Source organism: Vicugna pacos, chromosome 6, assembly GCF_048564905.1.
Source record: "Vicugna pacos chromosome 6, VicPac4, whole genome shotgun sequence".
Classification (NCBI taxonomy): Eukaryota; Metazoa; Chordata; class Mammalia; order Artiodactyla; family Camelidae; genus Vicugna; species Vicugna pacos.
In genome coordinates, this window is record NC_132992.1 from 23278021 (window position 1) to 23291284 (window position 13264).

The following is a 13264-nucleotide window of genomic DNA, read 5'->3' on the forward strand; positions in this document are numbered from 1 at the left end:
CCCTTCAATCTGTCCACTTCTCACTATCAACAACACTACAGCCCCCAGTCAAGCTCTACAGCAATGGCCTCCCAACTGACTTTCAGGCCTTCTGCACCCTCTGATCCTCTCTCTATTCAACAGCCAAGGTTATCTTTTGGAAATTTAAATCTGAACATGTCAGCCTTCCCAGCCATCCTTGCTTAAGATTTTGCAGTGACTTCCAGTGCTCTTGGATAGAGACAAAACTCTTGAACATGGTTCACAGGGCCCTGTCTAGATACCTCCACCCTTTCTGCCTCATAACTCACTTTTGCCTTCCTCATCTCTTTGTTCCAGCCCCACTGATTTTTTCTAGTCTTTTGTTCTCACCCTCTCTCTCCTGCCACAGGGACTTTGCCTGATCTGCCAGATCTATTCCTGCTGGTCCCTGTTCCTAGTTAACGCCTACTCATCCTTCAGAACTCAGTTCAAATACTACAACTTGGCAGGTCACATCCTCACTAGACATCCTATAGCACCTATTACCTTTTCTCCAGATCATTAAATGTGTGGCTGTTTTTCATTTATTTGATTAGTTGATTAATGTTTATTTTTACACGAGACTATAAGTTCCAAGAAGCCAGGGACTGTGTCTTTTTTGGATCACCAATTCCCAGTATTGAGCATAATCCTTGGCCTTCCAGAGAAGCTGACAAAATCTTTGTTATATGAATGAATTAATTAATGAACAAAACCCACGGACTCTTCTGATCTTTGCCTGGGCTCCCAATCCCTTCGGAAGACAGAAACAGAAGAAGGAAGGAAACACCTTAATAATTACTGCCTATCATAGAGTATACCAGGTCATCAAAGTAACAGCTGAGTCTAAGGCTGCATTTTAGAGGCTTCCCTACCCCCTTCTCATATCCACCCTCTTCCAAAGAGGGCCAGGAAGGAAGCCACTGCAGAGAAATCCCAGGGTCAGCCTTTGAGACTGAACCTCACCAAGAAGGCAGGGAAGATGAGAAGGCAAAGAAAGGAAGGAAAGGGATGTCTCCTGAGAAGGGACTCTGTTTTGGACATCATGCTAAATGTTTACATACATCTTGTCATTTAATCCTCTCCCAAACCCATTCAGCAGATGAGAAAACAGACTCAAAGAGGTTATGAAACTTGAAGGTTATAAAACCAATGCAGGGCAAAGCTGAGTTTGAACTGGGATCTGTCAGTCTTCCTCCAAAGCCTGGGCTTTCCCAGGCTACCATCCTGGCCTCCAGCCCTCAAACACCTCCCCTACCCTGTTAACTTAGGGCCTAAAATTTCATCATTAAAGATTCATCCATTGGCCTCTGTCTAAAACTCTTTTAGGAGTCAGCTTGTGATGGCTGAAGTTGATACACTGGGAACAGAAACTCAGCATCATAAAGGCAAGCACTGCAAGACCTAAAAAGAAATACCTAAACAAAAATTGGAATGTGGGAAGTAAAGGGGATGAGGGAGTGTGAGTGAGGGAATTAATTTTTCATCTTTCATGTTGAAAAGACAAATGGACAAATGTATGATATTACACCAAGGGATAAGGGTGGTCACAGGAGAACTAAAAACAGAAGCTGTTGGTGAGTTGCCTCTGGAGAGTGGAGCTAGGTAAGGAGAAACTTTCATTTTCTATTTGCCCTTCTGAGTTGTTCTTTTTAATTTTTTTTTAAAGGACAGTATTATTCTGTTGTGTGACTTCTAAAAGGTTTCGAAATTTTTGTTACAAAAGACTAAACAAGCAAACAAACACCCTTCCTTGAGAATGCAAGTATGTCTAGAAGTATTAGGTCTTGATACCTGGGTAAATGGTTAGGCCTGCAGGGTTGTTCTGTGTCAGGAAGGACGTGAGTCAGGGGAGGGTCATGTGATGATAAATATGGCTTCCTAAGCAGTTGCCTCTGGGGAAGGGACTCGGGAGACAAGCTTAATAAATGTGCCTTTGCAGACACACAGGGCTGGGCCAACAGGGGAGTGCCACTTCCATCACGTTCCTTTTTTTTTTTTTTTTCTGTAGGAAAGGTAATTAGGTTTCATTTTACCTTATTATTATTTTTAATGGAGGTACTGGGGATTGAACCCGCACCTCATGCTTGCGCACTTTACCGCCGGGATATGCCCTCCTCTACAAATCACGTTGCTAAAGGCAGCTAACATTCATACACAAAAGGGTACTGACCCCACAGGGGTCAGAGATAACCACCTAATTATCCCTGGTGAGACTCTGCCCTCAGCAGTGCCATACTCTGAGCAGGAGCCTTTGCCAGGCGGGGACCCTCCTCCTACAGAATCCGTGTGAACGCAACTTCTAGGGGCCAAGGTGGATCTAGTCCCAGGAAAGTGGGATGCTGAGGGCTCTCAGGTGAGTATGACTCAGGTCCTGCTCCAGAGCTGGCCCTAGAGCACAGATCAGAGCCTCACACCCCTCACGACCTGAGGGCCTCTTCCTCCTCCCAGGCATGGTACCCTCTTGACCTTTGCTCCTTTGCAGTTTGTATCACTTTGGGCCCCAGCAGCTGCAGAAAGAAAGGCTGGGGCACTGCTCGGGAGTGCCACTCACTGGCGGCAAGAAGCCAGGAGACTGGCATTTCCAGCACCAGACAAAGAAAGGCCTGTTGATCTTTGACCCCCACCTTCCAGGAGCCTTGGCCCTCCCTCCATCCCTCCCACCTTTCTTCCCTGCTGGCCTTTCCCTCTGTTCTCGGTCTCCTCATTCCCTGGCACCCTTGCTCTGACTGCCAGTTTCTCCCAGCTCCTTGCCCAGACCAATCCTTCCATGCTGTCTTCAAGCCCTGCTTCCTGCACGTCTCCCAACCCGGACAAGGAGAATCCAAGTAAAAATGTCCAGTGGGCTTCCTGGAGGAGAAGGATATCATCCTCAGACTCAGAGTCAAAGTCCCACTCCGACCCCGCCAAAGCCTCCAGGTCCCGAAGATCCAGCCGACTGACGGTGAAGTATGACCGGGGGCAGCTCCAGCGCTGGCTGGAGATGGAGCAGTGGGTAGACGCCCAGGTTCAGGAGCTCTTCCAGGTGGGTAGCCCAAGGAGGGTGGAGGAACATGGTGGGCCTAGGACCCAGCCAGGGAGCCAGGGGAGAAACTGCTCTGAGACCTCAGGAGGAGCTGGAGGGCGGATGTGAGATGCTCCCATGGAGAGAAAGCTTCTCCCCATAGGTGAAGCGTGGGTTTGCAGTCCTGAAATCTGCCTCCCTCTGGTCTTGGCTCTGTGTCTCACTCTTTTCATAATCTGGGGGCAGGTCTCTTAACATCCCTCAAACTTAGTTTCATAATCTAAAAAATGTGGCTATGGGTGCCTGTCACATCTCCTTTGTAGGACTTTTTGAGGCTCAGAGGAGACAGCAGAAGAGCTATTTTTTTCTGTCTTTATTTTCTTCACCCCCAACACACATACATGTCTAGAGCGACATCATTCATTCCTGTAGCTATCAGCCGTGTGTAGCTATTCAACTTTACATTAACGAAAATTAATTTTTTAATTTTTTAAAATAATTTTAAAATTTAATTTTTAGTTCCTCAGTCACACTAGCCACATTTTCAAGTGCCAGTAGCCCCATGTGGCTCATGGCTACTAAGCTCTCAGCACAGACGTAGAACATCTCACCATCTCAGAATGGATAATGCTAGACTAGATCTCAGAGGAACCAACAGTGAGCGCTAACGCCTGGGCCCTGGCTCTGGCTGACTCCCCTCAACCCTATCTTGGGAAAGTGGCACTTTTTTTTTTTTAATGTAGACACCTGCAAATCAGGATCCCAGTGTAGTAACAATTGTTACTCCAACAAGAGTAACATTTTTTGAGCACTTAACTATGTGCTAGGCAGAGTGCCCAGCACCTGACTTGCATCTTTTTACTCAGCCCTCCCCCCAAGTCCGTTAGGTAGGTTTGTTTCACTGTTTCACTGTGGAGGAAATGGAGGCTTAGAAATGTTGAGCAATTAGCCCAAGGTCATAGCACCAGGAAGCTGCAGGACCAGGAGCTGCACCCAGGGCTCTGCCTATAGCGTCTGAGCGCTTTTGGGGGCTGCTGGTGGTTCTCCACACCTAAAGTGCTTCAGGAAATACCCCGATGCCTGAGCTGCACTGCAAGTGAATTTCAAACTACTATGGTGGGGCCCAGGCACTGGTCTTTTTTATCAGCTCCACAGGTGATTCTAGTCTGTGGCTGGCTGGAACCACTGCACCAGAGTCCTCCTTGTCCACATACCATGGTCCTTGTTTCTCTCCTTCCTTACTCAGGTCCTGTCTTTTCTTTTTTGGGCAGCAAGGGCTTGTAATTTTCCCAGGTAAGGGCTGTGTCAGTGGTCCTGCAGCTGTGGATGGGGAAGAGTAATGCATGTGGCCCAGGCCATCTTGTGAGGCTCACTGGGTCATGTGTTGGTTTGGTCCAGATATTGATTGTGTCCCCAGCAGCATCCTGGGCCACTTGTGGAGGGGAGGGAGATGCCCTAAAGCTGGGAGGGGAAAACTTTCTTGGCCTCTGCCTGCTCTGACCTTGCAGGACACTATCACTGCCCTTTACTCCTGCCAGCACCCTCCCTCTCTGTGTCAGTTTCAATTTCAGATTGTTGTACATTTGCATAACAAGTCTTATATTTCAGACATCTCAGGGCAAATCCTTCCAGGCATCAGAGACAGACACTAGTCAATGAACCTTGTTTTGCAAGATCAAGGCTGGGGGAAAAGCTGTAGAGTAATAAGCTCATAACATGGAAAATAGGACATGTGGGAGGACTGCTCCCAGGCAGTTACCGGAATAAAATACCTGGCCTGCAGTTGCCATGGCAGTCGTCCAAAGGTGCCAGGTGGCAGTTCCTCTCCCAATCCCTGCTTTTTTCAGCAGGAAGCAGCCAAGAGGCTGGGGAAGCCCCAGGGGCTGGTCATCTTGGGCAGAGATTGAGGCAACCCAGTCTCCAGGCATACCCAGCCTCAGTTCTACTTTCATAGAGCCCCTCTCCACCCACTGGGGCTCCTCCTCACATGCCCACCTTGGATAACACCACTGGGAATAGATCCAGGAGTGGATTGCATCATGTTTTGTTTTGTTTAGTTTAGTGGGATCCAACCTTCTTTTGTTGGAGGGCCCTGCTTCTCAGTGGGTTTGCAGCCTGCTTTAGGATCTTTAGAGGAACCAAGTCTAGGTTCAACAAAACAGACTTTGGGCCCTGGAGCTCCTGTTGTCCAGAAATGGAGTGTGGATTTAGCTTCTACGCAAGGATTTAAACCCTCACGAGTTTCTCCTATTTTAAGGAGACTCTTATTTAACAATATGCTCCCCTTTGATTACCATCCCCTATTTTGTGTCTCCTTTACAAGGCTCCTTAAAGGATTTGTCCCCACTAACAGCCTTTACTTACTTTTCCCCTTTCTATCACCTTTCAAACCACTGTAATCTGACTTCTGTACCCACCACTCTACTGAGACCTCTTGGCAAAGTCACCAGTGGGGCTAAAGCTAGTATATACATCAGCAGGGGACACTCTTGACCACCCCAGAGTTTTGAAACATTCCTTTCCTTTAGCTTCCATTACATCTTCCCCTAGTCACACTGACATTTTGATGCAGCCCTTTTGATGCGATGATATTTCGGGAAACAATCTATTAAACTTACAACTTTACAATTATATTGTCAATAAAATGTGAAACAAACACTTGTTAGCTCATCTCTGAGCTTTACTCCATGGCTGGTCTCCATGGCAGACAGATCAGGAGTAAGGGGACAGAGTGGAGGTGAGAAAGGGGTCAAATCAGGCAGCATCCAGCAGGAAACCAGCACATGTGGTATAGAGTCACGAGGAGATCACACTTGTTCACCTCAGTAAGAGTTGTTTGATATATCTGCTCAATTTCTGAGAATTCAAAAATACTTGAGGAAAACGATATTTGCATTATGATATGAGCCCATATTCTCAACACCAGACTGCAGTGGCAATCTGACTGTCAGTGAAATATATCCCCTATATTCAATACACATATAGTTAATGTCATAACTGATATAAAATATTTGAGGAGCAGGATGAATCCTCTTTAAGAGGCAGTGTTCTAATCATTAGAATGTATTTTTATCATTCAGCCCTACCCTCTACCTTCTGGGATTCCAATAACATATATGTTAGACCACTTGATATGGTCCCCCAGGTCAGCGAGGCTCTGTTCTGTTCTCTCTCTCTCTCTCTCTCTTTTTTTTTACCAGGTTTTTTCTCTCTGTGCTTCATTTTGGCGTTTCTTTTGCTATTTCTTCAAGTTTAATTAATCTGTTTTTCTGTAGTGTCAAATATACTGTTAATTCCATCCAGTACATTTTTTTCTTTAAAATATTGTATTTTTCATCTCTAGATGCTTCATTTAGCTTTTTCTCATGTCTTAAATTTCTCTCATTCTTATGTTCGTGTTTACCTCATTTGCTAATTCCATTATCTCTGTCATACCTGGTCTGCTTCTGTTAACTGATTTTTCTCCTGCTTGTCAGTCACATTCCCTGCTTCTTGGCATGCTAATGGTTTTTGATAGGATGCTGGACATTGTGAATTTTATGTTGTTGGGTAACTGGATTTTTTTCCTCCTTTAGAATGTTGGGCTTTTTCTAGAAGGCAGGTTAGTTTGTTGTGGTTCAGTTTGATCCTTCCAAGGCTTGTTTTTAAGTTCTGTTGGGGTGAATCTAGAGTAGCCTTTAATCTAGGGAATAACTTAGTCCCCTCCTAGTAAAGCATGGTCCTTTTGAGATCTCTACAGAATTTCCTGCATGATCAGTGATGACTGTCCACTCTTGCTGAGTGGAACTTGATTTGTCTCCCAGTCCTCTGTGAGGACTATATAAACATATACACTTATTTTCCCAATGCGTCCCTCCAAATGCAAATGGTATTTCAATCCCATGTGGAATACTAGGGCTAAACTGAACTAAAAAAGAAAACTTCTTAAATCAGTTATAAAAAAAAAAACCCAAAACTAAACAAAAACCTCTCAACAACCCAATAGAAAAATGGAGAAAGCAGCAGTTCTTCAAGTGTGTTCTGACCCTGGGGGTTCCCAAGACACTTTTAGGGGGTCCATGATTATTTGCATAAATAAAACAAGATGTCATTTGCCTTTTTCACTATGTTGACATTTGCACTGATGATGCAAAACCAATGGTGGACCTTAGCATGAATCACAGCACCAACCTGTTCTGGTAGTCATGTTCTGCCTCAGAATGCCACTTTCACTTCAGAAAGTCCCTGTTCCCTGATAATTCATGATTTTGAGCAGCTTTTCACATACCTGTTGGCCATCCGTATGTCTTCTTTGGGAAAAAATGTCTATTCAGATCCTTTGCCTATTTTAAAAATATATTTTATTTTACTTACGTTTGTTTTTGTTTTGGGGGGAGAGGTAATTAGGTTTATTTATTTACTTATTTTAATGGAGGTACTGGGGAACCCAGGACCTTGTGCATGCTACACACACACTCTACCACTGAGCTATACTCTCCAACCCCTCTGCCCATTTTTAAAGTCAGATTTTTTTTTGCTTTTGAGTCATTTGAGTTCTTTATATATTGTGGATATTAACCACTTATCATATTTATGACTTGCAAATATTTTATCCTGTTCAGTAGGTTATCTTTTCATTCTGTTGATGGTTTCCTTTGCTGTGCACATCTTTTTTTCTTAGTAAGACTTTATTTTTTAGAGCAGTTTTACGTTCATAGCAAAATTAAGCATAAAGTACAGGGTTCCCATGTTCTCCCTGTCCCCACACATGCATAGCCTCTCCCACTATCAACACCCTCCACTAGAGCAGTACATTTGTTACAACTGATGAATTTATATTGACACGTCATATTCACCCGAAGTTAATACTGCATATTAGGATTCACTCTTGGTGTTATAGGTTCTATGGGTTTTGACAAATGTATAATGACATGTATCCACCCTAAAAGTATCATATAGAGTAGTTTCACTGCCCTACAAGTCCTCTGTGTTCCACCTAGTCATTGCTCCCTCCACCCTAAACCCTGGCAAGCACTGATCTTTTTATTGTTTCCACAGTTTTGCTTTTTCCAGAATGTCATATACTTGGAATTATACAGTATGTAGACTTTTCAGATTGGTTTCTTTCACTTAGTAATATGCATTTAAGCTTCCTCTATGTCTTTTTATGACTTGATAGCTCTTTTCATTTTATCTCTGAGTAATATTCCATTGTCTGGATGTACCACTCTTTCTTCATTCATTTACCTACTGAAGGGCATCTTGGTTGCACCCAAAAAGCTTTGGCAATTATGAATAAAACTGCTATAAACATTCATATGCAGGTTTTTGTGTAGACATATTTTCAACTCATTTGGGTAAATACCAAGGAACACAAGTGCTGGATTGTATGCTGAGAGTATAGTTGGTTTTGTAAGAAACTACCATCTTCCAAATTGGCTATACTAATTTTGCATTCCCACCAGCAATGAGTGAGAGTTCGTGTTGCTCCACACCTTCATCAGCATTTGGTGTTGTTAATGTTTTAGGGTTGGGTGTTTTTTTTTGTCATTTTATTAGGTGTGTAATGGTATCTCATTGCTGTTTCAGTTTGCAATTCCTTAATGACGTTTAATGTTGAGTATCTTCTCATACACTGTTTGCCATCTGCATACCTTGTTTGGTGAGGCAGATATTCAGACTTTTGCCCATTTTAAATTGAGTTGTTCATTTTTTTCTTTTACTTTTTTACTTTTTTTTTGAGTTATAGTCATTTTACAATATTGTGTCAAATTCCAGTGTAGAGAACAATTTTTCAGTTATACGTGAACAGACATATATTCATTGTCACATTTTTTCGCTGTGAGCTACCACAAGATCTTGTATATATTTCCCTTTGCTATACAGTATAATCTTGTTTATCTATTCTGCATATGCCTGTCAGTATCTACAAACTTTGAAATCCCAGTGTGTCCCTTCCCACCACCCGCCTTGGCAACCACAAGTTTGTATTCTATGCCTATGAGTTTGTTCCTGTTTTGTATTTATGTTCTTTTTTTTCCTTTAAGATTCCACATATGAGAGATCTTACATGGTATTTTTCTTTCTCTTTCTGGCTTACTTCACTTAGAATGACAATCTCCAGGTCCATCCATGTTGCTGCAAATGGCATTATGTTGTCAATTTTATGGCTGAATAGTATTCCATTGTATAAATATACCACCTCTTCTTTATCCAGTCATCTGTTGATGGACATTTAGGCTGTTTCCATGTCTTGGCTATTGTAAATAGTGCTGCTATGAACATTGGGGTGTAGGTGTCTTTTTGAAGTAGGGTTCCTTCTGATATATGCCCACAAGTGGGATGACTGGTTCATATGGTAAGTCTATTCCTAGTCTTTTAAGGAATCTCCATACTGTTTTCCACAGTGGCTGCACCAAACTGCATTCCCACCAGCAGTGTAGGAGGGTTCCCCTTTCTCCACAGCCTCTCTAGCATTTGTCATTTGTGGACTTTTGAATGACATCCATTCTGGCTGGTGTGAGGTGATACCTCATTGTAGTTTTGATTTGCATTTCTCTGGTAATTAGTGATATTGAGCATTTTTTCATATGCCTATTGATCATTTGTATTTCTTCCTTGAAGAATTGCTTGTTTAGGTCTTCTGCCCATTTTTGGATTGGGTTGTTTGTTTTTTTCTTATTATGTCGTATGAGCTGCTTATATATATCAAGCCTTTGTTGGTTTCATTGTTTGCAAAAATTTTCTTCCATTCTGTAGGTTGTCGTTTTGATTTACTTATGGTTTCCTTTGCTGTGCAGAAGCTTGTAAGTTTGATTAGGTCCCATTTGTTTATTCTTGCTTTTATTTCTATTGCTTGGGTAGACTGCTGAGAAGATTGCTGAGAAGTATGTGAGATAATGTTTTGCCTATGTTTTCTTCTAGGAGGTTTATTGTATCTTGTCTTGTGTTTAAGTCTTTGATCCATTTTGAGTTGATTTTTGTGTATGGTGTAAGGGAATGTTCTAGCTTCATTGCTTTACATGCTGCTGTCCAGTTTTCCTAACACCATTTGCTGAAGAGACTGTCTTTATTCCATTGTGTATTTTTGCCTCCTTTGTCGAAGATTTGTTGATCAGAAGTTTGTGGGTTCATTTCTGGTCTCCCTATTCTGTTCCATTGGTCTATATGTCTGTTTTTGTACCAATACCATGCTGTCTTGATGACTGTCTGAAGCCTGGGAGAGTTATTCCTCCAGTGAGTTGTTCATTTCTTATCGTTGGCTACAAGGGTTCTTTGTTTTATTTATTTATTTGTTTGTTTGTTTATTATATTTTAGCTAACAGTTCTTTATCAGCTATATCTTTTACAAATATTTTCTCCCAGTCTGTGACTGGCTTCTCATTCTCTTTGGCTTCTTTCATTTTTAATTTTGTAAACTCTGTGTTGCTTAAATCTTTTCAATGACTATATTAACTTTAAAGACAGATTTATTGAGATATGATTCACATACCATATAATTAACACTTAAAGTGTAAAATTCAATGGTTTTAAGTATCTTCACAGGGTTGTACAACCATCAGCACAGTCTAATTTTAGAACATTTTATCACCCATAAAAGAAACCCTATATCCATAAGCAGTCGCACCCCATTCTGTACCACCACCACTCCCAGCCTTAGGCAACCACTGATCTACTGTGTGTCTCTATAGATGTACCAATGCTGGACATTTCATACAAATTGAATCATATCATATGTGGCCTTTTGTAACTGGCTTCTTTCACTAACATGTTTCAAAGGGTCATCCATGTTGTAGCAAGTATCAGTACTTTGTTCCTTTTTTGTTTGTTTGTTTGTTTTTCGGTGGAGGGAGATAATTAGGTTTATTTATTTTTGGAGGAAGTATGAGGGATTGAACCCAGGACCTGATGCATGCTAACCATGCGCTCTACCACTTGAGCTATACCCTCCCCCCAAGTACTTTGTTCCTTTTTATTGCTGAAAATTATTGTATGGCTACATCGTATTTTCTTTATCCATTCATAAGTTGATGGACATTTGAATACAAATAATGCTGCTATGAACATTCATATGAAAATTTTTATGTGAACATATGTTTTCCATTCTCTTGGGAATAGACCTAGGAGTGAAATTATTGGGTAAGATAATAATTCTATGTTTAACTTTTTTTTTCAATGGAGGTACTGAGGATTGAACCCAGGACCTCGTGCATGGTAAGCATGCACTCTACCACTGAGCTACACCCACCTCCCCGTAACTCTGTTTAACATTTTAAGGAACACTTAAATTGTTTTCAAAGCAGCTCCACCATTTTACATCCCTACTAACAATGTGTATAACTCTTACAATTAGACCCTCTTTTTAAAGAAACCTAACACTGTTTCAGGTAGGACATAGTAGGTATTCAGTCACTGTTGAATGGAAGGATGAATGAATGGTTTGAGTAAGGTGAGGAGAGAAACTGAACATGGGAAATAAAGTGGAAGATGGGTCAACCCCTGCCAGTAACTTTCACTCAGGTACCAGTTGGCCAGCCTCCTCTGAGTCCCATGTGATTCCCAAACAGGATCACCCAACTCCTTCTGAGACTTCTGAGCCTGAGATTGACCTGGAGGCTCTCATGGAACTATCCACAGAGGAGCAGAAGACTCAGCTGGAGGTAGAATGGGGGGACCAGGCCCCAGGCCCAGGAGTTGGGGGATGGAAGGTGGGCTTGGACCAAAGGGAACCCAAGAACCCAGTCTCTGCCTCCCCAACCACAGTGGGGGAGAATCAATTCAGACGGGAGTATTCCTGGGAGACTGAGTGGGGGCTTGGGAGAATTGCTGTTGCTCAGGGACCCACTCTCTGCTCTCTTCCACCAGGCAATTCTCCAAAACTGCCCCCGCCCCACAGAGGTAAGGGATGCTCTGCTGGTCTTCGAGTAAGAGAAGGCCCAGTGGGGCAGCAGTTAATGAAGAGGAAAGTTTGGCCCTGGGTCTTTCTCCCCTTCCCTGACTCTGAGGAGATGAGGTCAGGTGGAGGTTAAGGAGGGCAGTGTGGTGGGTGGGTGTGACCTCATGCCTTGATCTCACCCCTATTTCTTTCTCAGCCTTTTATCTCTGAGCTGCTCAGTCAACTCAAGAAACTTCGGAGACTCAGTCGGCCTCAGAAATAAGCCACCTTCATCAGCCTCAGTACTGCCAGGTTGGCCCTGAACCTCTGGATCCTGGGCTGAGAGGAAAACAGCTCCTTGGGACACTGACAAGGAATATGGAGAATGAAGAGGGACATTTGGACACCCCTGTGTATGTGCAGTCACAGCTAGTTCCTGTCGGCTGGGCTTTCTGGAAGCCAGTCATGGCTGTTGCCCAGTGCTTTCCTTGGCAGCCAAGTAGATAAAACCTTCAGGAGCCCCAGCTGAATGGAGTGTGGAGCATATCTGTGCTGAGGGATGGGGGAGGAAGAGGGTGAAGTGTTATACCAGAAGGCCAGCATCCTGAGTCATTAGGCTCTATCCATACACCTTATCCATCCATCCACCCATCCATCTGCCCATCCACATAGGCCTTGAGAATTCAAAGATGAAATGTCATAGTTCTGCTTCAGAGTAGTCAGAAGCAAGGCCCAGAGGCCAAGCAGAGGGCATCTGGGCTAAAACACATGGCATTCTGGCTTTACCAACAATAGAAGCCCAAGGAGCAAAGACTAGTTCTGAATCCTATAGGGGAGGGAACTGGCTGGGTCTGGGGGCTTCAGGGAAAGCTAAACTCTCCTCCCTTAATTGATTCAGGCTGAGGACCCTCTCCAAGCCAGAGACAGAAAGAGAAGAAGCAGGGGCTGAATGGAGGACTGTAAACAGTATAGGCTGAAACGCCAGGAGTCAGGTCAGGAGGGAGCTAGTGGAAACAGATACTGGGTCTGAATGGCAGGCAGGTTGGGACAGGATGGGAGATGGTGTCCTTTGGGAGTAAGGCAGAAAGCAGGCTATGCACTTAACTGTTTGTGCATGCAGTATCTGAGTGCTAGAGAGGCTGAGAAATCCAAGATGGTGGGCCTGGGGGCTAAGCTGGGCTGCCCAGAGCAGGATGCACAGTTCAGTTCAGTTGAACAAATATTCATACCTGCTACATATGAGGCCACCAGGATGGGTGGGACTGTTCCTGCCTGGAGAAGCTTGCAGGATGGCTCAGCCTTTTCCCTCACTCCACAAGACTGGACTTACAGCCTACTCTGCTCTGCCACCTCTCTAAGGGGCCCGTCTCAGGGCCCATCATGTTCTAGAGATAAAAGATGCTGGG

At 43.5% G+C, this 13264-nt stretch overlaps 1 protein-coding gene and 1 non-coding gene across 5 annotated transcripts; one reads left to right on the plus strand and one right to left on the minus strand.

Moving 5' to 3' along the window:
* The first annotated feature begins 2110 nt into the window (after nt 1–2110).
* Nucleotides 2111–12388, plus strand: PPP1R14D (protein phosphatase 1 regulatory inhibitor subunit 14D). Of its 4 annotated transcripts, none has more exons than XM_072963923.1 (5): nt 2111–2356; nt 2747–3025; nt 11551–11643; nt 11849–11881; nt 12076–12388. In XM_072963923.1, exons 2-5 carry the CDS (start codon nt 2771–2773, stop codon nt 12139–12141), a joined length of 447 nt encoding a protein of 148 aa, XP_072820024.1. In that variant the 5' UTR covers nt 2111–2356; nt 2747–2770; the 3' UTR covers nt 12142–12388. The 4 variants fall into 4 exon arrangements, with proteins under 4 accessions (XP_072820024.1, XP_072820023.1, XP_072820026.1 ...); XM_072963922.1 differs by having other exon boundaries at nt 2785–3025; XM_072963925.1 differs by lacking the exon at nt 11849–11881 and having other exon boundaries at nt 2785–3025.
* Nucleotides 11160–11235, minus strand: TRNAG-ACC (transfer RNA glycine (anticodon ACC)). Its single transcript has one exon. It is a non-coding gene; the product is annotated as a tRNA-Gly (tRNA).
* Nucleotides 12389–13264: the final 876 nt, after the last annotated feature.